This window comes from Crinia signifera, chromosome 8, assembly GCF_055691185.1.
Source record: "Crinia signifera chromosome 8, ASM5569118v1, whole genome shotgun sequence".
NCBI lineage: Eukaryota > Metazoa > Chordata > Amphibia > Anura > Myobatrachidae > Crinia > Crinia signifera.
This window is the reverse complement of record NC_139224.1, coordinates 32,810,653-32,836,796: the sequence shown is the minus strand read 5'-3', so window position 1 is coordinate 32,836,796 and position 26,144 is coordinate 32,810,653. Positions and strand designations below refer to the sequence as shown.

General features: G+C 44.3%; 1 protein-coding gene across 1 annotated transcript; it reads right to left on the bottom strand.

Moving 5' to 3' along the window:
* Positions 1–34: 34 nt before the first annotated feature.
* Positions 35–20,293, bottom strand: LOC146026974 (ficolin-1-B-like). The gene is made up of 9 exons (XM_083158003.1): positions 20,157–20,293; positions 17,291–17,404; positions 16,399–16,443; positions 14,974–15,009; positions 12,870–12,908; positions 12,550–12,677; positions 8,008–8,137; positions 4,865–4,999; positions 35–1,290 (listed from the first exon to the last, which is right to left on the bottom strand). The coding sequence occupies exons 1-9, from the start codon at positions 20,224–20,226 to the stop codon at positions 1,043–1,045; spliced, it is 945 nt and encodes a 314-aa protein (XP_083014129.1). The 5' UTR covers positions 20,227–20,293; the 3' UTR covers positions 35–1,042.
* Positions 20,294–26,144: the final 5,851 nt, after the last annotated feature.

The following is a 26,144-nucleotide window of genomic DNA, read 5'->3' as shown; positions in this document are numbered from 1 at the left end:
AGATTTCAAAGATTCAAATATTAAAGAAACTGTATAATGCAAATACTTGTTAAATGAGAAATCTAGGCTATTCTTATTGGCTTCAGTACTGTCATTACATGATACATAGAGTGAAAAAATTTAAATTGACAATACGATTATGTGATTTGAGTCAATTAAAAAAAAATATATATATAATCTTTGACCACCTATGACCATCACCACATTAGACCAATCAGGGCCCGTGGTTTGGACACGGACCATTTTTCCAATTGTCACACACTGCTAGGAGAACCTGAGGCCTAGATGTATCAAGCTTCAAAAAGGGATCAAGTGGAGAGTGATAAACAGCCAACCAGCTCCTAGCTGCCATGTTACAGGCTGGGTTTAAAAAATGACAGTTGGGAGCTGATTGGCTAGTTATTTATCATTCGCAACGTTATCACTTTTTGAAGCTTGATACATCTGCCCCGAGTCACTTGTTTGCGTGCAAGGCAAAGGGTTCCTCCACTGAGTATCTATGCAACATAACAGATATATTTTCTGGCTTTATTTCACATGAAACGATGCACACTGGGCCTTATGGTGGCCCTGTGCACATACACATTTCTGTGCATGTGCGTGCACCCACTGAGAACAGACTGTTTGCCGGGAGCACGCAACCAGTACAGTGGGCAGGAAGGGGGGGCGGAGAGCATATGGTAACGCCCAGCGTTTCATGGGCGTGCCCATGCTAATGATGCCATGACGCGGACATCACCAGATGTCAGCTGCCCGCCCATTTCTTTCCCAGTGTGCACGCATTTTAAGTGACTTGAAAGTTACTTTTATATGCGCGCACATTCCACATCTTTCGATGGTTGGCGACCATCTAAAGATGTGGGAGGTTCCCCCTGCCCTACACATGGATTTAACATCCCTTCGCAAACCCCTGTAAGCGAGTCGCCCTTGCAAATGGGTGGCCCCAGCCAACCATTCGCATGGCGGGTTTGGTGGACTCACAAGGCTGTGGATTTGCAGCCTTGCGAATCAACCAAAATAACCCCCACAGTGTAATTATAGGTTAGAGAGGCCTGAACTTCATTTCCGCTAATTTATAAGAGTAATACTGTCCTTTGCCATATTTCCAATTAACTCCGTCTGCATAGCTGGTATGTGTCCCTCTCAGATACTGTCCGTTCAGATTGGAGTTATGGCAGTTTCCATACCACCAAGCACCTTTAAACATGGTTGCACAGTTGCTTTGATGTTCATCATTGTCCCTGTCTTTTGTTGTGAAGGGACGGTTGTTATGATAGGTAAGAGAGTCACCTGCAGGGAACAAAGACATAGCAAGAAATGAAAACATCAATGCTTTTTATATATGTAATATTTAGCATTTGTCTGTTGGCTCTGACAGTTAGAGAACACATCTCCTCACATGGGCCCTTATTCTGATCACTAGAAGACAAGACAGTTTGTCAGAGCGCAAATCCGCAATACATATACCGTAGTAAATTTGAGTCTGCTGCTGTCACTATCAAGGGAATACTCCTCCCCTTGTAGAAAGGACAAAGCGAAAGAAGAAATTAGTGATAGCGCTGACTCAGATTTTACAAATATATCAAAATTTATTAAAAATAATTTATATCTTTTGAAATATAACAAGTAATCACCGGCCGGTGGTGCACAATGTACAATTTTTTAAAAAACAACAATTGCTAAAAAAAATTTTTATGGGTGGATTAATTAGGGGGTAATTCCTTTATGGGTGCCAAAGAGATTAGTTAGCCCAACTTGTAATAAAGTGCTGGCAGTTTTAATGTTAGCCTGTGAGTGGCCAAAAACAGTCCAATTTAAACAGTAGGTAGCTCTCTCACAGCTCCTTTTTGTTAAGGATTAGTTTGCATGCAGTAACCAGTTTAGTAAGGTTAGTAGTTATGGTGTTAACCTGTATTTTTGCCGGTTAGTCCAATTCACACTGGGTGGCTCTCTCACAGCTCCTGTGAGTGAATGGGTGTTTGCATGTATTAGCCAGTTAGTAATGTTAATATTGATAAGCTTGGTAACTTGCCAGGTTCCGGGTTCTTTTCAGCTGCAGATTCCCTGCAAATGCAGTGCAGCCAGGCGGACTCGTCCACACTCCCGGGGTTTTTAAAGCAGTCACTCAAAAGGCTTGGTTGTGGCAGTAGGGGGTACCGGTGAAAAGGCTCCTTAACGCGTTTCCCCGCCTCTGGTCTCAGCGGCTTCCTCAGAAGGACATCGGTGCGGCCGGATCCGAATATGCGGCCAGGACCATGCGTGCGAAACCCCGCCTTCCATACGGATCGCCAACTCCGTCCGTACGCGGTAAGAAGCTGGCCGAACGGACCGCACGTGTATTTTTCACGGAATACGCCTCCTCCATCTCAGGGAACCTCCCCCATCATTCGATGGTCGCAGACCATCGAATGCAGGACCGAGTGGTCCACCAGCTCCCGCAACCTCAGACCACACGGACATTTTTCAGTGCAAAAGCAGTGATCTGGGCGGGCAGCTGACATCCGGCGATGTCATATGTCCGCCCCCTCACGTGCGTCACGACTGCATTACCATACGTATGCCCAGCGTTTGCATGGGAATGCCCATGAAACGCAGGGCGTATGCATATGGTAATGAGCCCAAATAGCCCTTCACGCCCCTCTCCACCCCCTGATTGTAGTGTTAACATTTCATGCGGGATTTGGCTGTACGCCCCGCTCGCACATGCGCAGAGACGCCTCTGCACATGCGCAGACACAAAACATCGGCGGCACGAACGCACGCGGTTATTACCGCACCAACCAGAGTAAGGCCCATGGTACCGAGGGGATCCGGCGGCGGGGCCAGAGGGGCGGGTGGAGTTAAGCCACTCTGGCAGCAGCAAATGACGCTGCTCACCGAGCGGTGTTGAATCACTTCAATAGTGTATTGAGGCTAGGTGAGAATACATCTGTGCATTTACCACATTAATGGCAGGGGCGGATTCGGACTTCAGTCCAGCCCGGTAAAAAAATCATGCAGCAGCCCGAGGGAGGATGGCGGCCTTGGTGTAGGTCATACGGGGGGGGGGGGGGGGTGGTGCATGTAATGCGGGGGGGGGGGCCGCAGTGTCTAATGCCCGGGGGTGGGTGGCTCTGCTGCTTTCTGCCAGCTCCTGATGGGGGAGCGGGAGCTGGGAGCCTGCTGCCGCCGCACATGTAGGCCGATGGGAGGTGCTGTGCACTATCACGCATGCGCAGCATCCCTCCCATGGACATTTTGGATGTGGGCAAAGTGCCGTGGCCCAGCCATCCCAGGGGGGAGCGCGGCCGGCCTGTTTTTAAGGAGTTTTGAGCCGGCCCACCAGGAAATAGCCCGGTTTCCCGGTGGGCCAATCCGCCCCTGATAAGTGGTGTAATTTAAAGGGAACAATGAAAATACAATTTATTTTTTTGTTTATTATGTAAAAAGAAAAAAAAAAATCTATTTACCTCACAACCTGACCTCATACTTACCATTGTTCTGGCTGCTCCAGAAAGGGGCAGCCATCTTGGTGAAACAGGGAGCAGACTTCAAAACATGAGCAGTAATGGGGTATGGATGCACATTTTCCTCATAACAAGGAGTGTGGCCCCACAAGGGGTCGGAGGTGCTGAGGCATGGACACCAGATTATCGGCAAAACTGTATTATTTATTATTGCAAAGCGGGATGAGGCTATGGCCTTTCTGGACTATAAAGTTTTAAAAGGATGGCTGCCAGGGGGAGCCGGGGGCTGCAGTCAGCTTCGGGAGACTTGCCTACTCCTTCAGGAGGAGGGGGGCACAAAAGGTTAGACAGGGACCAAAGTTCGGCATTGATAAAACAGTCAAAAGGTTGACATGTTTTTCATGTTTTTTTTATGTGAATGTCAGCAACTCAGCACACTTAGTGTAGCGTGTATTCAGCACACTTATCCATTCACTTTCAGAATCCATGTGGATTGTGAAGCATGAACACGTCCTAAAAAAAAAAAAACATGAAAAACTCATGACCTTTTGGCTGTTAATCTTTTGTCAATGTTGACCTTTGACGGTCATTCTTTTGACTGCCTAGCTAGACATTGTCTGTAAGTCATCCGAAGTTGCAGGTTATGCAGAGTTGTGAGAACAACTTTAAAAACAAAGAGCTGATTTATAATTTGCTCCCACAAAGTACCAGGTTTTCGTTCCAGCTACCACCTAGTTACATGTTTGGACAGGTAATGTTAAGGTGTTTGGGCAGAAAAAGTATAGAGCTGGTGCAATCTTACTAACAAACAGCGCAAGGAATCGTGTGTGGGTGGTGCAGTCCCACTGGGACTTACCCGCTGCAACTGCCCTCGGTTGCGTACCACCCCCTCCTCCTGCTCCTGTAATATGTGAAGAGAAATGCTGTGTTTTCTCCCCTATGGGGCACATTTATTAAGCCTAGTGAAGTGATAAAGTGGACATAATAATGCACCAGCCAATCAGCTTCCACCTGCCAAGTTACAGACTGTGGGGCACATGTATTAAGCCGGGTGAAGTGATAAAGTGGTAATAAAGCAGTGATAAAGTGGAAGGTAATACCGCACCAGCCAATCAGCTGTGTTTTGAAAAATGACACTTAAAAGAGGATTGGCTGATGATTTCTAACCTTCCAATTTATCACTTTACCTGGGTTAATACATCTCCCCCCCAGGGCATTCCCCATATAGGTGAATAATATGAGCACGTATAGTACTGTAGTTCCCATATATATACACAATGCAGGTGCAGTTGATCATATAGGTCTGTATGGGAAAATCAACAACAGTGCATGTTTTCCAGCTGCCTTTTACTGTCTTCTGGGCACCTGATCTTAAGATGACACATCCCAGAGCACATAGGTTGAATAAAGACACTTACCTGCACTGCCTCCACTCAAAGCTCCAATGCTCAGCTTATAATTGTCGTCTTCTCCTAACAAGGCGAAGGAAGCATAACTTGCAAAACTATAGCTGTTATCAAAATCTGTCAGGTCAACTCGAAGCTCATGGGTTCCTGAAGGGTTAAACACATAAAAACCCACAGATAAAGCACAATGGAACACGGTGTGGGGAAAATCTGCATTGCAGCCCTTCATATACAGAGTCAGACTAAGGGTGGTATTCAATCCCGGGTCACGACCTCCGTGACCCTGGTCCGTTTGCGTTTTGCTCGCTTGTATATTGGAATGCGGGATTCAATGTCCCACCGGCTGATCGGCAAAAAGGGGGCGTGTCGGCATAAATGGCCTTGGATTGTTGACATGTGATCGCGACAATTCACGGCCGATCTCGGCAACGGGCCCGACAGCTTTTAAAGTCGGGCCCATTCTGTCGATCTGCCTCTTCAATGCTGTCGCTATTTCCCCCTGTAGAAATTGTGGCGGGGATTAAATATCCCCCTTAGTCACACACAGATGAACAAATGTCACACGTCAAATGAATCCGTGCAATCTACAGTAGCAGAGTCATTTTGTCCCATTTTTTATTTATTTATGCTAATCAAAGACACACAAGGCAAGTGCATTGTGAGGTGTTCCCTCCCACTAGGACTGCCAACCAATAAGAGCTGCAATAAGAGGAGAGCTGGAAGCCACTCCCTGCCTTATTGCACTACCCAACCTGACTTCCATGTGCTGTAAAATGTCCACAATAGGGCCCCTTATACATATATCTGTCTCTGTCACTCCAGCAGTTCCATACTTCCAGCAACTTCACAACCTCCATGTGTATCTCAGGTCCCCTCTCACCTTCTCATCAGCATGCACAGAGACTGCTTCTCTTATACCCCTTTCACACTCGCAGAGCCGGGTCATACCCGGGAATGTGTTCCCGGATGCTTCCCTGGACACTACCAGGGAATGTACCCTTTCACACTGGCCACCCGACCCAGAATGAAGTCGGCCGGGTGGCGTCATCTGGAGGCTTGGCCGGGGTGGCGCTGGGAGGTGTCAGCACCTCCCAGCGGCACATTTTCACTGCAGTGAACGGGATCTGGGTCTCGCTGGGTCAGGACCTGGGTAGAAATCCCAGAATGCTGAACACGGGATATTCGTCCAAGACCCTTTCACATGGAGCTAAATCCTGGGTTGATTCGCGTTCATGTGTAAAAACCTGGGATATTTTTTCAAATGTGGAAGGGGTATTAGTGGCACTTCTTCACTTTAGCAGTGGTTATGGCTTGACACATACACCATGCCAGAAAAGTAGCTGCTGGGACAGGCTTTTCTGTTGGAATTACTGTGGTGGAGGTGAACCAGCTCCCCTGCCATTACAGGTGGTGGATCTCAGTTCCACCCATTTCCCCCCTTCCCACTTTAACCCCTGATGTGGGTAGGAAACACCATTCTGCAGAAAGGGTCAGACAAATACATCTGGTACCAGGGAAGTAATTAAAACCCAAGCGTCTCTCTCTTTCCCGTGCCCTGTGAACAGGAAGCATCCAATTTTGGGGTGATAGAAAGCAGACACAATGGGTATATTAACCTTGAAAAGGGGCCCTGTTGAACCTGAAATGCGTTGGAGTTGGAGGACTACCTATCTGTTTTGGAGCCATTACTTTTTGTCCATCTTTAAGCTTCCAAGTTACCTCTTGCCCGGGTAAGTGAGGGTGGATATGGTTCTAAATACAGGAGGGAGATCACTTGTTTTATCTTCATTTTTACCATTGACTTTTATTGGATGTTTGGACTGTCTATATATTGAATACTTTTATTTACTATTTGGAACCATCTGGGTCCTGGTCATCTTACTACAACCACGGATTTGCCAGTCAATGCCTTGTGGTTTAACTGAAAGAACCTTTGTAGGAACATAGGATTGAGATAACAATGATGTAACAAAGAATCCTTTATGTGCATATAGGGTTCGGGAGAAAGGTCAGTTTAAAGGAACACTGTGACTATAGAGAGTGTTCCTCTTCCAGTATTAATAATCTGACCTATTGTGTTTTTATCTTGGTGTATAGGACACATCTGTGGAGAACATCCAGCGGATGGGAAGAGGATAGTTCCAGACACCAATATAAAGAGACAGCACATTAGTGTCCACTTGTTGTAAATGTTTGCAGGGTTTGGTATTCCAGAGACCACATGGTGAGGATGGCCAATTGTTATCAGGGGAGACTTTGTCCATTCAAAGTTGATGCCAGAACTATGTTTTTTCTCTGAAATGGACTGTAATCTGGTTGTACTTTGAAATAATAATACACTCTTTGCAATTATTATTTTTTAGCTTTAAAGATAGTGGGGCAGATGTATTAAGCCTTAACAAGAGATAAATGCAAGTGTTATAAGGAGAGATAAACGTCCAGCCAATCAGCTGCTAACTGACTTTTTTCAAACAAACGCTGTAACATGGCAGTTAGCAGGTGATTGGCTGGATGTTTAGCTCTCCTTATCATCCTTGGATTTATCTCTTGTTAAAGCTTTATACATCAGCCCCATTATTCTTGTGATCTTACTTAATGAATCACCCTCATCGATTAGTTCCACTGTAAACAGGACTATCTATGACTGGGATCGCTCACTACTTTCTTATGGTTGCAGACCATGCAGTGCCATATTAACAGCATAGTAGGTCCTGTTCAATGCACTGGGGCCCTTAACCACACATTAATAGAATACAATTATACAAAATCATGTCATGACCTCCTGTACCGTCTCTCCACACACTTCCATTCAGTTCATGTCTGTCAACCCTCTGATTGGTGGATAGCTCAAGCTATCCACCAATCATCCTTCTGACAGCCATTCAGGTATAGAATGGTGCCTTACCACTCTGATCACGTGACCACCACCCGCCCCGGATCAAAGGTCCCTAGAATTGTGGTGCCCTGGTAAGCTGCCCAAGTGTACGTACCTACAGTATACATTATAATGGCCCTGACAGCACCCGTATTTGGAGTCGGACTAACCCCGTGGTGAGCACTCGGAACATCCAGACCCATCTTATGGCACTAGAACCAAGGGTCATTTGCACAAAACCATAATTTAAAGATACAAATGATTGTAATGAGTCAGTTACCTGAAGACGTCAGTCTGTGAATGTTCTCATTTCCTAGCCAGAACTCGCTCAGTTGGTTGCCAAAGCCACGCTTGTATTCATCCCATTCTCTGAAGAAGTTTACAGTCCCATCGTATCGTCTCTGAAAGACCTAAAGGTTTACAGCAAGATTAGAAGCCTTGGGAAATCCTGGACAGTAAAATAAGAGTATTCTCTAATTACAACTTCACTACAGAGGAACCATCTAAAGTCCGGAAGCCTGGAAGATGACAAAGGCCTGATTGGCGATACCTGGAGGAATGGGACCAGCAGCTTTGAGGGTAATACTGTATGTTGCTTTGTTCATACAATAGCTGGTTTCTACATCACAGATCATCAGATGGATTTATTATACCACTATGAAGGTACGTAATATTGTTGGTCAGTGTTAGCCAGACTTTATACTGCAGATTTGTTAAATGGGAAACCAGACAATCTTTTCCTATCCCATATAAACACTGCAAAATTGTTAAAAATAAATATTGGTCAAATTTATTTTATTAACAATTTCTTATATAACACACACATATTCCACAGTGCTGTACAGAGAATATTTGAACATTCACATCAGTCCCTGCTCCAGTGGAGCTTACAATCTACAGTATTTTCCCTATCACATGTACACACACACACACAGACATTCTAGGGTTAATTTTTTAGGAGCCAAATAACCTACCAGTATATTTTTGGATTGTGGGAGGAAACCGAAGTACCCGGAGGAAACCCACGCAAGTACGGGGGGAATATACAAACTCCGCACAGTTAGGGCCATGGTAGGAATTGAACCCAAGACCTCAGCGTGAGGTAGTAATGCTAACCATTACACCATCCGTACTGGCCATATTGAAATAAATCAATCTAGTTTATAATTTTGGTACTTGTTTCCTAGAACGGCCACAACGATTTAGATCGTTGTGGTCGTAAGATAAAAAATCGGATCGATCGCATCGCATGCGATTTGGTCGCATACGATGCGACCGATCCGACCGACCGATTTTTCACCCGATTTTTTTTTTTTTTTCATCAGATTTGTTTGAATTGCCCCCCCAAATGTTACTAAGTGGGCTAGACCCCACGATAGACGTCAACCCGAAGCGTGGCGAGCGCAGCGAGCCCGCGAGGGGCGGCGGTGCGCGTCCTCCGACCTTTTCATTCCCCTACTATCCACTAGGGCGTGGAGTGAGAATAGAATAGTGTGGCGAGCGCAGCGAGCCACCGAGCCCGAAGCGTGGCGAGCGCAGCGAGCCCCGCGAGGGGACGCGTCTAACTTCACAGGGATACGCGTCCCCTCGCGGGGCTCGCTGCGCTCGCCACGCTTCGGGCTCGGTGGCTCGCTGCGCTCGCCACACTATTCTATTCTCACTCCACGCCCTAGTGGATAGTAGGGGAATGAAAAGGTCGGAGGACGCGCACCGCCGCCCCTCGCGGGCTCGCTGCGCTCGCCACGCTTCGGGTTGACGTCTATCGTGGGGTCATGGCGGGCACATAAAAAATGTGAAATGGGTCATATTGGGCCATTTCACCTTTTTTATCATTTTACCCTATGTGAGATGGACTTAATCAAGTCCATCTCATCTTGTGCCATTATAATGGCACAAGACCGACGCGATCCTCCCGATTTCAATGTTAAAAGTTTTTTTAACATTGAAGTCTATGGAAAAATCGGGTCAATCGGTCGGTCGCATCGCGGCCGATTTTAATTGGTCGCGATCGACCGATTGACCCGATTTCTGTCAATCAAAGTTAAAAAATTGTAAAAAATCGGCCACATCGTGAGGATCGTGTCCCTTAATTAAGAGCCACGATCACTCACGATTGTGGCCGTTCTAGGAAACAAGTACCATAATTTTTTTGCCCTGCGTGCGAGACAAGAAACCCCATATTACCGCCAATGCTTTATAACAGCAAAATGGAACAGAAATGCTTGTTGTATTAGTATCATTGTAATCCCATAGAGACTCATTGTACAATAGGGTATGTGTGGGCATTACTAATGGCAGGGCTTCCATTCATCAAAGAGGTGGGAGGGCAATGAGTTGCTCAATTACAATCATTCATAATGACATGTCAAACATTGCTTATTAATTTGTTGTATCTGTGCTTCTTATAATTATAAATAAAATAATTTGTGGACCCAGCAGCATCTACAGAGATTAGATGGATCAAGAACATGGCTTATTAAGGGAGAGTTGTATTAATGACAGCATTTGTAATGTGATCATAAACTGACATTTTTGGCTACTTACCTACAGGAATGTTCTCTGTATTCTTTATTCTTCATCAAGTCATGAAAGCTCTGCGATACCCATGTGCCCCATGTGTTTATGAATCGGGTGAAGCAATGCTCATGCAAGGCCATCAAACCCCTCTCTGGGCCATTTTTCTTATAAAAAGCCATATACTTCTATAGATAAACTATAGGTCTTCTAGAGTAAGTCTACATATGTGCTTCCGGTGGGGTCCAGGGATGGTCGCATGCACAAGGCGATCCAACCTCCGAGCTCCCATCCTCGGCCCCCGGAGGAGATGGAGAAGCACAGCAAAGACCGTGGAAGGAGAAGCGCGGCAGAGATGGTGGACGGCGGCAGAGGAGGCGGATGGAGGATGAGCATGGGAGTGCCTAGGAAAACTGCCTAGTGTCCCCAGGCGCATGATGAGGCAACCCCTCGGCCGGGAAAGGTGGTAGCATCAGCCACAGCCCCGGCATGACTGCCAGAGGTGGCAATCACTATCAGCCCGTAGGATCCCCGCCGATGATCCACCAGGCCCAGAAGGATCCCTGGCCGTGTCACCCAGCTGGGACAAAGCATGATTTGCAGCCTGCAGGCCCTGGCCGCTGTCCTCCTGCAGACTCTGGGAGCCCGCCTGCCTCCCACCCAATGTTCCAGCTCTGGGGGAACCCAGCAGTGGTGGCCCCCAAGTGGCAGGGAACTCAGCCCAGAGAGGGCCCAAATTTGGCCCCAGCCTCACAGACTCTCCCCCAACCTCACTGACTCTTTCCTTCCCACACCACCACCCATGCTGGATCTCCCTCCAGCCACGGCACCAGCCAGAGCCTTTGGCATGCTGCCCCCCAGCCCCTCAGCAGGACAGCCTTTGGATCCATCCAAACGGACTCCTGTGGTGTGCTGAAGGGGAGATGGCCTGTTGAGCCACTCCACTGCTGCCTGTGAGTAGCAACGTCAAGGTGGCGCCACTGATGGCAGCCTAGGATCAGTGCCGCTAGCCAAAAATATGTACCCCGTGTCACCCCTGCTGTGTTCTATATCTGTACTGTTTTACTTGTTTTACCTTTCTGGCTGGTACAATCACCAAGTTGCGCCATGTCCGTGTCCCTTACTAGGAAATGTCTAGTGCCTATCTGTACTGTCATAGTTACTTGTTCCCACCCTGGCTGTTGCACAGCAATCCAAATCTACTTCCTAGTATATGCAAGTACACCTGTCCAATAAAGCGGATTCTGATGATTCTAAAGTTTTTCAATTTGCTTGCTGTAATGGAGATCCTCAGCAGATATCTCAGAGATCTGCTCACAGTTTTTTAATACATAGGGGGAACCTTTCTGTATGTATTTTTGGAAAATGCATTTTTTAGAGTTCTAATCAGTTATTTACATTGGTATATCCTGTCCTCTATGAGGATTATGGACCGATTCATAGCTGAGCACTTAATATGGCACACATGTGGTTTTGGACTCAAGGACGTGCAAAGTATGGCAAGGAAACAGCCATTGAGATTTTTATGAAGATCAGGACCCTCCAATTTGGCCATAAAATGAAAATGATACTAGTGCTCCAAATTTGAACACAGATCTGAAATATGACTCCTAATGTAAATCTACGTCCGTCGCAACTGAGATGCAATGGCTGGTACGTGATCCGAAAATGGTCCCAACAGGCTTGAATTTTTCTTTTCCCTCCCTATTACCTCCATTCCTATCCATCACACACAAATAAACCCTCGCTGTGACCATAATATAAGATCAATCACTGCAGAAATACATGCGCAGTCTACAGAAAAATCACTCGCCAGCATAGAATACAACTATGAACCAGGACTTGCGGCTTCTGGGGGGCCCCAGTTGAAGGTGTCATACCTTCACTGTCAAAACCCCATGTGTATATGTGGCCCCTTATTTTACTATGGGAGCCAGAAATGTCTAGTTATATATAATTTGCCTAGTACAGTATATAAAATGAAAGCAAAGATCTCATTGGTTATATAGACCTCTATTCTATAACAGATTGTTCTGTACTGTGCGATGAGGTGCGCAGGAGCACGCACCTCAAAGCTCACATCGGCTCAGCGCGCTTAGCAGCGTGTATGGGCAGCTTTAGACCTGTTTTCATAGACATCCCAATGTGTTTTAGAGAAATGGAAATAAGATAGGGATAGCAGGTGACTATAATGTATGCATGTAATATACTTTATTAAATAAATACTGTTTTTTATATACCGTAAGTAGAGGTATTTGGGGGGGGGCACATGTAATTACAAAAGTTATATAGGTCTGTTGTCACTTACAATCCATCCTCCGCCATCTGTGTCCATGTCACACAAGACTGTTAGAGGCGTTTCACCATCTGGGTATATTTTGTACCACCCGCTGAGGTAAGAGCCCAGGTTCCGCAGCTCCTTGCAGTTTCGAGCAGCTGAAAGAGAGTACAGGTGAGACAGGGCAGGGCAGGCATACAGCACAGGACTAATGTTGGATTTGGGGATGATCGCACAAAGTAAGAGACTGATCATTTTGACCAAAACAATCAAATCAGCCAAAGATTGCACTGTGGGGCTTCATACTCTGCTGTAGTTATATAATGTCTGAGTTTAAGACTCTCGCTTACCATAAATTGGGTCTGTGGTGCTAGCATCCCCTTTCTCTCCTAAATGGGAAAGTCATCAGTTATTAGGGCATGCACAATGTAGAATACTATTTATTAACTTCCTAACAAAGGGCCTAATTCAGCAAAGATCGCTAATCAGAGAATCCGCAGCTGACTGCAAGCATTAAGCCGCCGCCGAGACAGAAAGAGAAATATTCTGTGAAAATTGAGATTCAATTGCGAATGGCTAACCACAATCCCAGAACATTGAAGCATCTTTGCCATCCGTGCAAATGTGAGTAGGTCTGAGGCTGCCACTAATCTGAGACGTGCTGGAAGTGGTCAGCACTGACGTTAAAGATCCTCCCCAAAAAAACTTGGGCGCGCCTGCATTTTTTCAAGCACACCCAGAAAACGTCAGGATTACGCCCAGAAACGCCGGCTTCCTGTCAAAGTGCGACTACTTAGCGATCAGGAATATTATTGCAAAGTCGCTGATTAGCGATCCAGGACAAATTACGCCCAATTTACCAAACACAAAATACTACTGTGCTTGAAGTGACTTTTCAGTAACTTGTACTAGTTCATGCAATTACTGAAATGAAGATTTACAAATAATAGGCAGTAAGGATAATTTACAGATCTGCACCACAAATGTTTCCTTCTCTAATTGACGTGCAGCATATTAGTGACAACTGTGCTCATTTGTACAATTGTACCCCTAATAGGCTGAAGTCGCCACCCCAACTCGCTTCCGATCTGGGATTCTGAGCATGGTTCAGCACAGCGCCTTCAGATTTACATACCTCTTTCACACAGCCTTCAGATCCAGGTCATCGCCGCTCACACAGAACGCTTGGAGATGGCGTCATCTCCAAGCACTAGTGAGGCAGCCAATAGGCATGACCTCGGTATGAACCAGGTAGGTACTGGGAATAACCCTGGTTGAGACCCTTGTTGGACACAGGGTGTAAGACCCAGTATGTTTCACACAGAGCCTTGACCGGCTTTGCACCAACAATAATACATGGTCTCAGCTCTATGTATAAAACTCATAACGGGGAGGGGTTGTACCATTATTATGATATGCAGAGATACAAAACACTAACCAATCATTTCCTGTCATTTTACAAACACAGATAGTACAGAAGATGATTGGATCTTTCTTCAGGCTTTGATAAACATCCTTTAGTGTGTCTTGAGGGTGGCGATTTCGGAATAGACACATTTTGCTTCTTTTAATGGATGGGCCTCCATACAAGCTTCCCTCAATGTATTTTGTGTTGCTCCCAAAAATACACAAAAACGCATCACAGAGTTTAGACAACACATTTAGAGATGTTTTTAATAGATGGCTAAAAACCATCCTAACCACCTGCAAAACGGTATTTACTTTAGTTTACACATCAGCAAAAGTGGCTCCGAGAGTTGTCGGGGAATGGGTACTGTTTACAGAGGCCCTGGTGTACTGGCTGGTGCACTGGAGACGCCGAGCAAGAACCTGGGTACGTTGAGGAGGAAGTTTCTGAGCAGTGTTGCAGCAATCGGCACCCATTTTAGCAGTGAACTTTCATTGACTGTGTTTTGGGGGTGTGGTCAAGTCTTCTCTGTTTGGTGACACCCCCAGTGCCCAGGCCCCTTCCTGCTCCCAATAGCCCTGGTCATCATACCGTAGGTCCTGGAGGTCAGGTGTTGGTCATTATATTAAAAACAGCACAGACTAGAATGGAAAGTGCAATTATATGCAAGTTTACTTAGATTTTTTTTTATAAAACTCCAAATACTGTATGTGGCACACAAGGTTGAATGGGTGTAAACGATGCTCTGTGTGCTATTTAAGAAGAGTCATTTGCTAAGGGCTAAGAGGAGGGATAAAAAAAAAAATTCAAAACAAACACAGAATATCATCAAAACTAAGAATGTGTTTCCACTTTCTAATAAGATAATTTTCAATGATAAAGTATAAATCATTTCTATGTTGACGGCTCTGTAATTAATAATTGCATTCTTGATCACTGACTACACTTTAGAATATTTTTATTTTGAAGCAGTAGAAATGTATAGACCATGGTATAGGTTACAGGAGATGCTACAGGAAATAACAGTAACGGGACAAGCAACTCACCTTTTTGTCCTATTAAACCAGGAGAACCTGCTGTTCCTGTTGATAACCAAATACATGCAATGAAATGAGAAGATAAGAGGTTTAAAACTACAATACACCAGCATACTTTATAAGGGAGTGCTGACTGAGCTTTAAAGCATTTATTTTTTATATTTCGCTCTGTTACTAATTCTTATATTTGCAGGCCAGGAAAAATGTCGGCGTCATAAGGCCACATTAGAAGATTTCATTCTGTGAGGAATTATGTTGGCAAAATGCTGACATACAGTATATACAATGTCAACATCTGATATATTGATATATGAATTAATGATATTATTAAAATGCCAACAGTTGGGGTTAGGCTGCGGGTTCGGAGGATTAGGATTAGGCTGCGGGTTCAGAGGATTAGGGTTAATCTGTGGGATTGGTGGTTTAGGATGTGGGAGAGGAATTTATTGTTAGGCACTAGGGGAGGGTTAGCGGTGACAAATGCTCTTCACTGGAACTGCCAAAGAAACAGCCAGAAGTCAGTCAGTTAACAGCAAGTCCTTGAAGACCCACTGGAACGATGGTCATTGCTGCTGCCTCCCCGCCCCCAAACATTGGCATCCTGTCAATCATGCTGTGTTTAAGAGGACACTGTGGCCCAGTAGCCTAACTAGACTAAATATTGGAGCAGTACACAAATCGCCAGGTTTACGTATATCTCTGAATCTGCTTCTGGGCTCTCATACACATGGGTGATGTCAGATTTAGGGGGTTATTCAATATGCGTTGGTCAGAATCCTGGGCGGTTTTAGTTTTATTGGACAGTCGGAATTCAATGTTCAGTGTCGGAAAGTCCGCGGATCTGTGAAAACGGCAGCGGATTGTCGAGCATTGGCTATGTATGAATGCAACCATCCGTGACCGTTTCTGACAAAAAAGTCTGATCTAAAAAAAAACGTCAATGCGGTTGTTAACGACAGCATTGAATAGGTCAGTGCCGATATTTCCTGTCAGGAGCTATCGGCACATATTGAATACCCCCTTCAACCTGTACAGATGATTACATTCATCTTTACATTGCGCCAGACAAAATGCCATTGTTTACTATCAGTGGAGATCAAGCTACATATATTACATATGGGTCGTTCACACTATCTTATAATGAGGTTATATAAATCATTTTATTCTGCGCTGTTTTAGTGCTGCACTTTTCTATTTATACATCAGTGTCAGGAAAAATCGAACGTGGGCACAATCCATATGGGAAATTCTTGGGTATGGCACACACTGTACTAATGCTCCCTATTGTGGTTAAGTTGACTATTGTATAAAAGGTTGAACTTCCAATATTAGACCCAGTAACTGTATAGATAAACCAGCTAAAGTATGATAGATGCGCACAATGTGGACATTCCATAATCCTGGCATGGACAATCAATATTGCAAACAACCAACCTGTCTGCCCCGTAGGTCCGGCTTTCCCAGGTTCTCCTTTAGGTCCTGAAAGTAATAAAAATGATCTAGTTTAATATTGAATTTTTGCCATGCACCTACAGGACAGGGGAGCAACAATAACAATTATTTGCCATTGTAGCTCAATGGAAGCTGGGATCTCAGCTGCCCTCTACCCATGCCATAGCACTTGTGACAGCCCAACATACAGCTGGCCCAATCAGGGCAGGAGGAAACCTTGCTGACATCAACTAGGCTCCGTGGTTTGGCAGCAATTTCCAGAGTGAAAGCGCCGATTACTTTCTCCTGAATTGAGGGCCTGATTCTAGGGTGGGTGTAAAGCAAAACAAGAGCAAGTAACTGGGCAACAGTGCAGTGGGTGGGGGGTGGGGGGAGGCTGATAATTACCCAGCCTGAGCTAGGATAATATTATTATACTATTATTATTATTTGGGATATTGATTATAGTATTATGCCTTCCAACATCCCTACATAATGTGGATCAGTGGGCTTGGCAACAGGGACAGTGCCTGGGAATCAGAACCATTGGGAGGTATATCAATTCACTATAAGGAGTCCAGGACACCTATAGGATACACCTGCAGATTTCAGGAGAACATTCATAATTCACATAAACAGTGCCATGGCACTCACCACTGTGCCACTATATCACGCCAATTGAATCCATATTTATACAAACCTCAACAACACACTGGTCTATTATACTGATGTTATTCATACAGCCACACATAGTCCATTGGGCCTCACTTTTATCTCCTCTGGTAGGTCAATTTCCCATGCCGGCATGTTCTGTATTACATATTCATCATTGCCTATTAAGTGCAGGATGGGCTACTGTATGAAGCACAGCAAAGACAGTCATTCGACCACTTACCTTTCTCTCCAGATGGACCAGTTTCTCCTTTTTGCCCAGGAGATCCAGGCAGCCCAGGGCATCCTCGAAGAATGGCCAACTTATCGGATTCTCCAATCCCCACAAGCTTTACATCTGCAAACCAAGATGATAGAGAAGTGTAATGTACATAGGGAGACAGATAACAAGGACAGCCATTACTCACAGATCACCTCTCCAAAGATGACATCACTGTTACAGTACTTAACAAAAGTACTTACAGTAAGTATATAGCAGTCATTATCAGGGCCGGTGCGAGCCGGATGCTTCTTGATATGCAGTGAGTGTGTGATTGACAAGCTTCTACCCCAAAAACAATGCACAGACGGAATTGTCTCCCTTTATGTGAACCTGCCTGCTTATCAGAGTAGACCATTCCTTACGTTACAGATCCATTTGTCATTTCTCACATAAAGAAAGAACGACCGACACTTGGCAGTATTACACTATTGTGTTTTTTTTCCTTTTGTTTTGGGAAAATATACAGCCGAAGCTTATAACACACCTTAAGAAACTGGTATAGGAGGATTAATAGTCATCTGGAGCTCCCAGGGACCTGTAGCTGGGATGTGTAGTCCGCAGACGGCACATACATGGCAGCATAGTGGAGGCACAAAATGATGGGAGGAGTCTAAAATAACAGACAATCCAACAGATTCTCCAGACTCCTTGAATCACTGACTGAGATTAGAAAATCATCAGCCTGATGGTCAGCAACATGGAGTTTTTCTGGAGCTCTTCTTATGGACTGGTGTTAATTTGGATGGATGTGGACTTGTCTTTTCCTGCTATCGCTATCTGATTGTGACCTCCCGGGACTCACTATCATTCATATGCGAGTTTGAGAACTGCGATCACTTCAGTTCTCCACCATTCTCGGTAACAGTCCATTTCTACCACTTTTTCACCCCCATATTTGACTAATTGTTGTTTTAAACATTGTTATCTTTAATAAATGGTATTGCACCATATATAATTTCCTTGTGTTTTTGGGAATACTTGGAGCACTATCTACCGTATCTGAGGAAACTATAGGACCGGAATCTTTCTGAGGAGTTGTACTATGCGATTATTCCTAAGGCGGAGAAGAGGATCTTCATTCCCGTAAGGGGGGTGTGCGGTATTTATTTACATTCCTACTCCTTTTGATAGAAATTCTCTCATTCCTTTTGTATGGAGCCACGACCCCATGCTGAGAAGGTTGGGACTCACTTTGGGGTCAGAGCCCACAGTTTGAGAATCCCCGCACTACAGGCGGCATGGTGGGATAATAAAATAGTGTGCCCGAAGTTTGCGAGGGGACAAGGTACATTTTGCTGGTATTCATGTCGACATTCGGGACAAAAAAAACCTCATGTGGCCCTTTTGACTGCTGACCTATTTCAGGTGTCGACCTTCAGTGGTTGACCCATACCGATTTCTTATTTGGGGGAGATGGATCTAAATAAAAAAAATATACAGGTTGAGTATCCCGTATCCGAATATCCGTTATCCGAATTATTCCGAAAACCATACTTTTCAGAAAGTGAAAAAAAAAAATATTTTTGCTAAAAACTCACTGGGGACATTTGCAACAGCATCACTGGGGACATGATATGTAACTGGCACTATATATGTGCAAGAAAATGATTGCTTGGCCTTCAAATTCAATATCTGAGATACAGTAGTACACAAATTTTGTTTCATGTTTTGAAACCTTGTTTTTTGAACAAATAAAATATCTTGTGTGTATTTTATGTGGTAATAAAATATATTTGTGTTTATTTTATGTGTTTATACAGCATAAATGCAAGATACTTCAAAATACATCATTGAAATATTAAAATATTCTGAAATACGGAATAATCCGTTATCCAAAAATCTCCTGGTCCCGAGCATTTTGGATACGGGATACTCAACCTGTATATATATGTAATAATTTTTTTTAACTGTTTAAGTCCACATGTAGAGCGTTGCGTTTTATTTAGTGTGATGTGGATCGGGCAATCGATTGTTGCGGTTTAGCTTACTGTAGCTACATACATAGGGCCTTATTGTGTCCCCAATACAATCTAATCAAACCATTACGGCCATATTTATGAACACTCTTCAGGAGATCATCAGAAAACAGCTATTTTTGGATGGGATACGGTCATTGGGTCACCAGCAAGTAGGTCGACATGACTTTAGGTAGACATGCAGTAAGGTCGACATGGGTTAGGTAATTAGGTAAACATGGGTTAGGTCGACAGGGTCATTAGGTCGACATGGGTCAGGTCGACATGTGACTTTTTTACTGTTTTTTGAGCCGACTTGTGCCGACAGGCGGTATTTCATGCCCTACCATCCACTAGGGCGTGGAGGGAGAATAAAATAGTGTGCCGAGCACAGCGAGGTACCGTGTGCGAGGGGATGTGGTGGTACGTTTCGGTCACATGTGTTGCACAGCTGAAGCAATATATCTGTAAGCAACACTGCTCACAGACATATTGCTGGCACACACCGTTCCATCTATATATCGGCTGTTAGAACGTTCAATACATCGGCCATTGTGTACACATTTGGGTGAGTTATTTTGTTTCTGTCATCTGACATCTGCCCCACCTGCAGTGCAGCATGGCTTTGCACATTAGAGAGAAAGTTTGCTTGTTAGAACTTTACTGAATAACACCCATTGCACAGAACACCTAATATAACAGTTGCTTCGGTAGAATATGAAATCCCTGATAATTGGCCTCATTAGGCAGAATCAACCCCCAGTCTTGATAAACCAAATCAACAAAGAATAAATTACAAATATCACTGTACGACATTGTTGTGGCTCTAACAAAATCTTTGATACATGTGTAATCTGTAGCATAGGACTTACCTGGGCAGGTGTCCTCGGCGTGATTGAGAGCAGTCACCAGGCAGAATACGGAGGCCACCAAGGTCCACATACTGCAGTATCTGCTCGGTTGTTACCTTCTGTTCCTCACTGCCTGCTAGAATGTGGTTTCATCAGTGATTCCACATAATAAGAGACCATGTAGCTCCTCCCCATGTACACATCTCTGTCTTGGAATATGTAATACTTGCGCAATTGAATTTCCAAATTTTGTTCCTTATTTGGTCTTCGGTTACAACAGTAACCCATAGACAAATATCTGTGCAATATCTGTCTCAATCCTGCTTTGTTTTATTCCACTGACCCTGCAGTAACAGGCTAAACAGAGACACATTGCAAGTCTATGGTATTAACTGGTGTGGATATCTAGATTTAGGTGTGCATTTATCAATGGGCAAAAACCATTGCAGCCTCAAAAACACCTTATACCATACTTGCCTACCTGACCCTCTCCATGAGGAAGAAAATGCTCTGCTCCTGGACTTCCCTGGTAATGTATGATTGCCATCACCTTTGGGGAGCTAGGTAATTGATAAGAAAGGTGTTTCACCACAGGTGCTGGCAATCATACATTACCAGGGAAGCCCAAGAACAGAGCATTTTCTCCCTCATGGAGAGGGTCAGGTAGGCAAGTATGCCTTATACATTAAAGTGTTACTGCCGGCGACAACAGTGGTGTCAATCCGTATATTCACTACAGGGGTGGCCAAACCGGTCCACGGTTTCCAAATCACCGAGCTAGTGCACAGCTGTAGTCATTACTATGGGGGAAATTTACTAAAATGGAATTTCTTTTTCACATGGGATGTTGCTATAGGCAACCAATCAGAATCTTCTTATTCATTTAGCACCTTCTAGAAGATAAAAGATTGTATATAATTGGTTGCCCATAGCAAAATGTTATCTGAAATAGAACTCCCATTTTAGTAAATTTCCCCCTAACTGTCATATTTTCAAACAGGTCAAAAGGGAAAGAATGTCCTTGTGGAGGTGCACCAAGTTTTATTTAAAATGTAACTTTTATTAAACATCAAATAAAATGGTGAAATATAAAACATACAAGTGAAAAACGACAAATACAAGTGTTTTAAAAATAAGGTGGCGGGCAGATGTCTCAATCAAATGCACTCTTGTGTTGTCGTGCAATTGTGTCACAATACCGGTGAACTGTCATCAGTTAATTTTAATCATAGAATTTAGTGTTCAGTGTTTTCACAGTAAATCCTCGGTGGTACCCACATATAAGTAAAACTTGTGGGTCTCTCGTAAGGGATCTGTGACTCAGTGAAACAAGCTAGAGGTAGCACCTATGGCTGCTTACCCGTCATTGGTGCCAAAATAATGTGCACCGTGCCGGGCAGTCACAGGAAATATATCAGTGCAGAGCGGGTATAACAACCCGACTAGATAGCACCTGCGGCTACTATATTAGTCAGTCACTTATACATATATCAAAAGTGGTTAGCCAGTCAGAGGTATAATTGCGTGCAGGGCAGGTATGGTAACCCGGCTGATTAATACCTGTGGCTACTCAATCACCAGTGCCGTAGTACCGTACACTGTGCCGCTCCGGTATACAGACCGAGTTGCTAGGAGTAGCACCTACTGCTGCAAGTCACTTGTCGGTGCCGGAGTAACGTGCACCGTGCTAGACTGACAGGCAGAGCTGGACACTGTATGGAGTGATTCCTACTGCCCTGACAAGGGCTGTGGGGTCACTCAACCGGTATACACAAAATCGGTAAATCACAATATAAAAAATAACAAAGTGCTCATATGCAAAATCTGCCCATGCAGCGCTAGCCGGAACACGCTTCGCAAATTTAGCTTCTTCAGAGCCAACCCGACGCAGGATCTGTGTCTAGTGTAGAGAGAGATATACAGAGTGCGTAGCCATTACTATTTATGGACTGTGTCGTTAAACAAAACAAAAAACATTTATACTAGTAGTGGGAAACTAAGATTGCATATGCAAAATATATATGCACCAATCCATGATAAATCATCCTTACGTCCCGGAGTGCAGTGGGAACAGGTGATATTAATATAATGTTAAGGCAAACTAAACACGTGGTAGCCAAAACAATAATGCTGTCCAGTTATTAAAACTGAATAATATGTAATTGATGCAATCTGAAATTGGTGAAACTAAATAAATAAATAGGAAATATTGTCTGAAAATGATTACTGTAGGTATTTAATCATTATCACTGATCCTCAACAATATGGGATTGATTACAGTTGATTAGAGGAATGCTGCATAACGGTTCTCCTCATTAAGACCCTTAGGAGACATGGTGTCCATCATAAAGATTAACCTGGTTTCTTGTTTTAACAACTCCTTGTCCAGGTCTCCTTTCCTTATGCTCATATCAATTTTCATCATGCCGTAGGCTTGTAGGCCTAGAGGCTTACTCTGGTGATATCTGTAGAAATGTTTTTTTATATTTCGCAATTTTATTTGATGTTTAATAAAAGTTACATTTTAAAAAAAAAATTGGTGCACCTCCACAAGTACATACTTTCCCTTTTGACCTGTATATATTCCTTTATGTCCATTGGTTGCACACCTCCAGTCTATATATATATACTGTACCATACCCTCCAACATTTGAGGGGAAGAATGTGCTACAAAATTAGAAAGGGGGCGTGAACCACTGGGGGGGGCGTGGCCAAGCCTCCTTTCCTATACTTTCAATGGTAAAGTTGAAGGGTGTGTAATTATCGGGTATATCTATTTGCTGGAGAGTCGCGCAGATAGCGTCAGGGGAGCAGAATCTCATTGAATGTTGATAAAGTGCAGAGCAGGATCCAGGCGGCTCCCTGAAGTTGCGCTGCCATCTTCTGCTGCAGCCTCCACAACATCCAGAAAGGACTCTCTGCAGCCAGGAGCTTAGAGGGAGTCTCCCTCACTGTGGTTCATACCCTCCGGTGCTCCGGAGTCTGCATGGAGAGATGTGTAAGAGGGGCAGCCGCAGCCAGCTCTTTACCATCCTCTGGGTACTCTTGCTCCTCCCGGCGGTGACAGTAATCTACTCTGCACATGCCCGGGCGCTGCCGCTGCTTGCAACATGTGATGATGACGTGCTGCTTACCTGCAGCTAAAAACCGGTACAATCGGTACAGGTGGTTTTAGCCGGTACAGGCCGTAAAAAAAACGGTACTGTACCTGCTAAATCGGTACTGTTGGAGGTTATTTTGTACAGTATGAAACACATGGGGGTCCTCTACTCCACTGATTAGTCCTGTGCGACTGACATCCCTCCTCTATTTTTAAACATGCTACATTCACTCCCTTTCCCAGATCTCATGGGCCTGGAGCTGTAAATGTACAAGGGCCTATTATGGAAGTGGAGGAGGTGAGGCCAATGCCATATAGGCATGTAGAAACCATACACTATACGCCCCAATGTCTCCCTAAATATATACAAGTACCAACATTTCATAAATGTGTAAAATAGGAGCGCAATTGTAATATTTATTATTTATGGCCAAGCATGTGGCCATGTGGTGTCTGTCTGGTGATAATAACACTGTCATGATGTTGGCCTACAGTATGTTTAGGTGTAGAGCTGGAGCTGCAGCTTCATCTGCCCCATTGTTAATATGGCCATGATGCTGTGTGATGTACAGGAGTAATCACTAAAGTGCAGCTGGTTCTAGCTCCCAGCTCAGCTTCTGCAGCAAGTAGCAACAATGCCACTATGAGCTGACTGCTGCAGAGATTAACCCTTCCTGTGACTACTGCACCCTCGTACCCTCGTACCCTCTAGTCATAGGAATCCTTCTATAAGTGGCCTGACACACATGAACTGTTGGTAGATCTTGAGGGCACCCTATGCTCTGGAAAAGGTAAATTGAAGCAGGGATCAACAGAATGAAAAAATGGGGTATGGTATGTTTCTCTGACAGTCGGGATCCCGACAGTCATTATCCCGATGTCGGGATCCCGACTGCCCGGACTCAGACAGCGTGGCCAGCGCAACAAAGCCCCTTGCGGGCTCGCTGCGCTCGTCACGCTGCGGGCACGGTGGCTCACTACGCAAGCCACCTATTCTATTCTCCTTCTATGGGGGTCATGGACCCCCACGAGGGAAAATAGCCGACGGCCGTTGGGAACCCGGCTGTCTGTGTTTTAACAGTCGGAATCCCGACGACGGGTTAATGACTGTCGGGATCCCGACTGTCGGGACCCCGTCCGGCACCCGAAAAAATGACACCATAGGAAGAGTAAATAAGTTTAAGAAAGACATATAGAAAAAAAACATAAACATACAGCTCCTAGGGTTATACTATCAAATTACAATAATATCAGGCCTAAATAGTCAACAACATGTTACAGTGAGAAATACTGTACCAAATGGACAGGCCTTGATATATGCCTCTGTTGAACATACAGTATATACATACCCATACATCCCAAATTATTCAGCAGCAGTGCGTGCACGTCTGAAAAGGGGCATGGTCTATGCTAATGAGGGTGCGGCATATGCAAATGAGTCATCATTGGGCCACCCGTTTTTCGCCCACTGCAACGCTGAATAGAGGCTGAATAGAGGCTAACAAGTGAATAGATGCCTGAAGTGAATTGAGGCTGTGCGCACGCACAGCCTCTATTCACTTCAGGCATCTATTCACTTCCTGACGGCCCCGGGCAGGATGCTGCACCATCCCCCCCCCAAAATGGGACACTTGGGAGGTATGCGTATAATACTGTGAAGCCGAAAATGAAGTATGCTAGTTAAGAGCCTGCTTCATGAAAGAATTTAGGGGGTGATTCTGGTTGGCACTCTAAGCAGTGTAAATTCAATGCTTAGTGAGACAACAAACGCCACACGACGGGCGAGCAAATGCCCGCTCTTCTAAATTCCCCTCTACTTTTTGTATGAAAATGTTTTTTTTTCTATTTGATGATTCATTGTTGTAGATGGTAATGGTGTTTTATGCTTTAAAAGATAGATATAAAAAATAGTGATACAGGTTGAGTATCCCGTATCCAAAATGCTCGGGACCAGGAGAATTTTGGATAACGGATTACTCCGTATTTCGGAATATTTTAATATTTCAATGATGTATTTTGAAGTATCTTGCATTTATGCTGTATAAACACATCAAACACATGAAATGCACACACATATATTTTATTTGTTCAAAAAACAAGGTTTCAAAACATGAAACAAAATTTGTGTACTATCTCAGATATTGAATTTGGATGCCAAGCAATCATTCTCTTGTACATATGTAGTGCCAGTTACATATCATGTCCTCAGTAGTGCCAGTTACATATCATCATGTCCTCAGTAGTGCTGTTACATATCATGTCCTCAGTAGTGCTGTTACATATCATGTCCTCGGTAGTGCTGTTACAAATGTCCCCAGTGAGTTTTTAGCAAAAAAAAAAAATTCACTTTCTGGAATGTATGGTTTTCGGAATAATTCGGATAACGGATATTCGGATACGGGATACTCAAACTAAGACAACTGTATACCATATATACTCGAGTATAAGCCTTCTTTTTCAGAACATTTGTTTATGCTGAAAAAGCCCCCTCGGCTTATACTCGAGTGAGGGTACCCACTTGAGTCAATGGGGGAAATTTACTAAAGGAAATTTGTAAAAAAAAATAGGTGTATTTGTATTTAGAAAGACACTTATTTTTGACATTTACTATCCCGAAAATACGGCAATTTGTATTCGTATTGATAGCACATCAATACGAACACGAATTGCCGTATTTTCGGGATAGTAAATGTCAAAAATAAGTGTACAGGTTGAGTATCCCCTATCCGAAATGCTCGGGACCGCGAGCATTTCGGATAGGGGAATTTTCCGGTTTTTGGAATATTTTTTTTGCAGCCATACTTACCTGTCCCCTGATGGTCCCCGGGCGTCCCTCGGCGTCCGCGCAGTCCCCGGGCGTCCACAGCAGGCCTCCGAAATCTTCTCCTGGTCTCCAGCGGTCCCAGGAA

What these genes read in the sequence shown, in the direction of transcription:
- LOC146026974 (XM_083158003.1), bottom strand. Translation starts at nt 20,226, where the DNA reads ATGTGGACCTTGGTGGCCTCCGTATTCTGCCTGGTGACTGCTCTCAAT. An exon ending in CGGACCTACGGGGCAGACAG is followed by an intron (nt 15,010 to 16,398) that starts GTTGGTTGTTTG and finishes GGTTATCAACAG; the next exon opens with GAACAGCAGGTTCTCCTGGT. An exon ending in TCACAGACTGACGTCTTCAG is followed by an intron (nt 5,000 to 8,007) that starts GTAACTGACTCA and finishes TTAACCCTTCAG; the next exon opens with GAACCCATGAGCTTCGAGTT.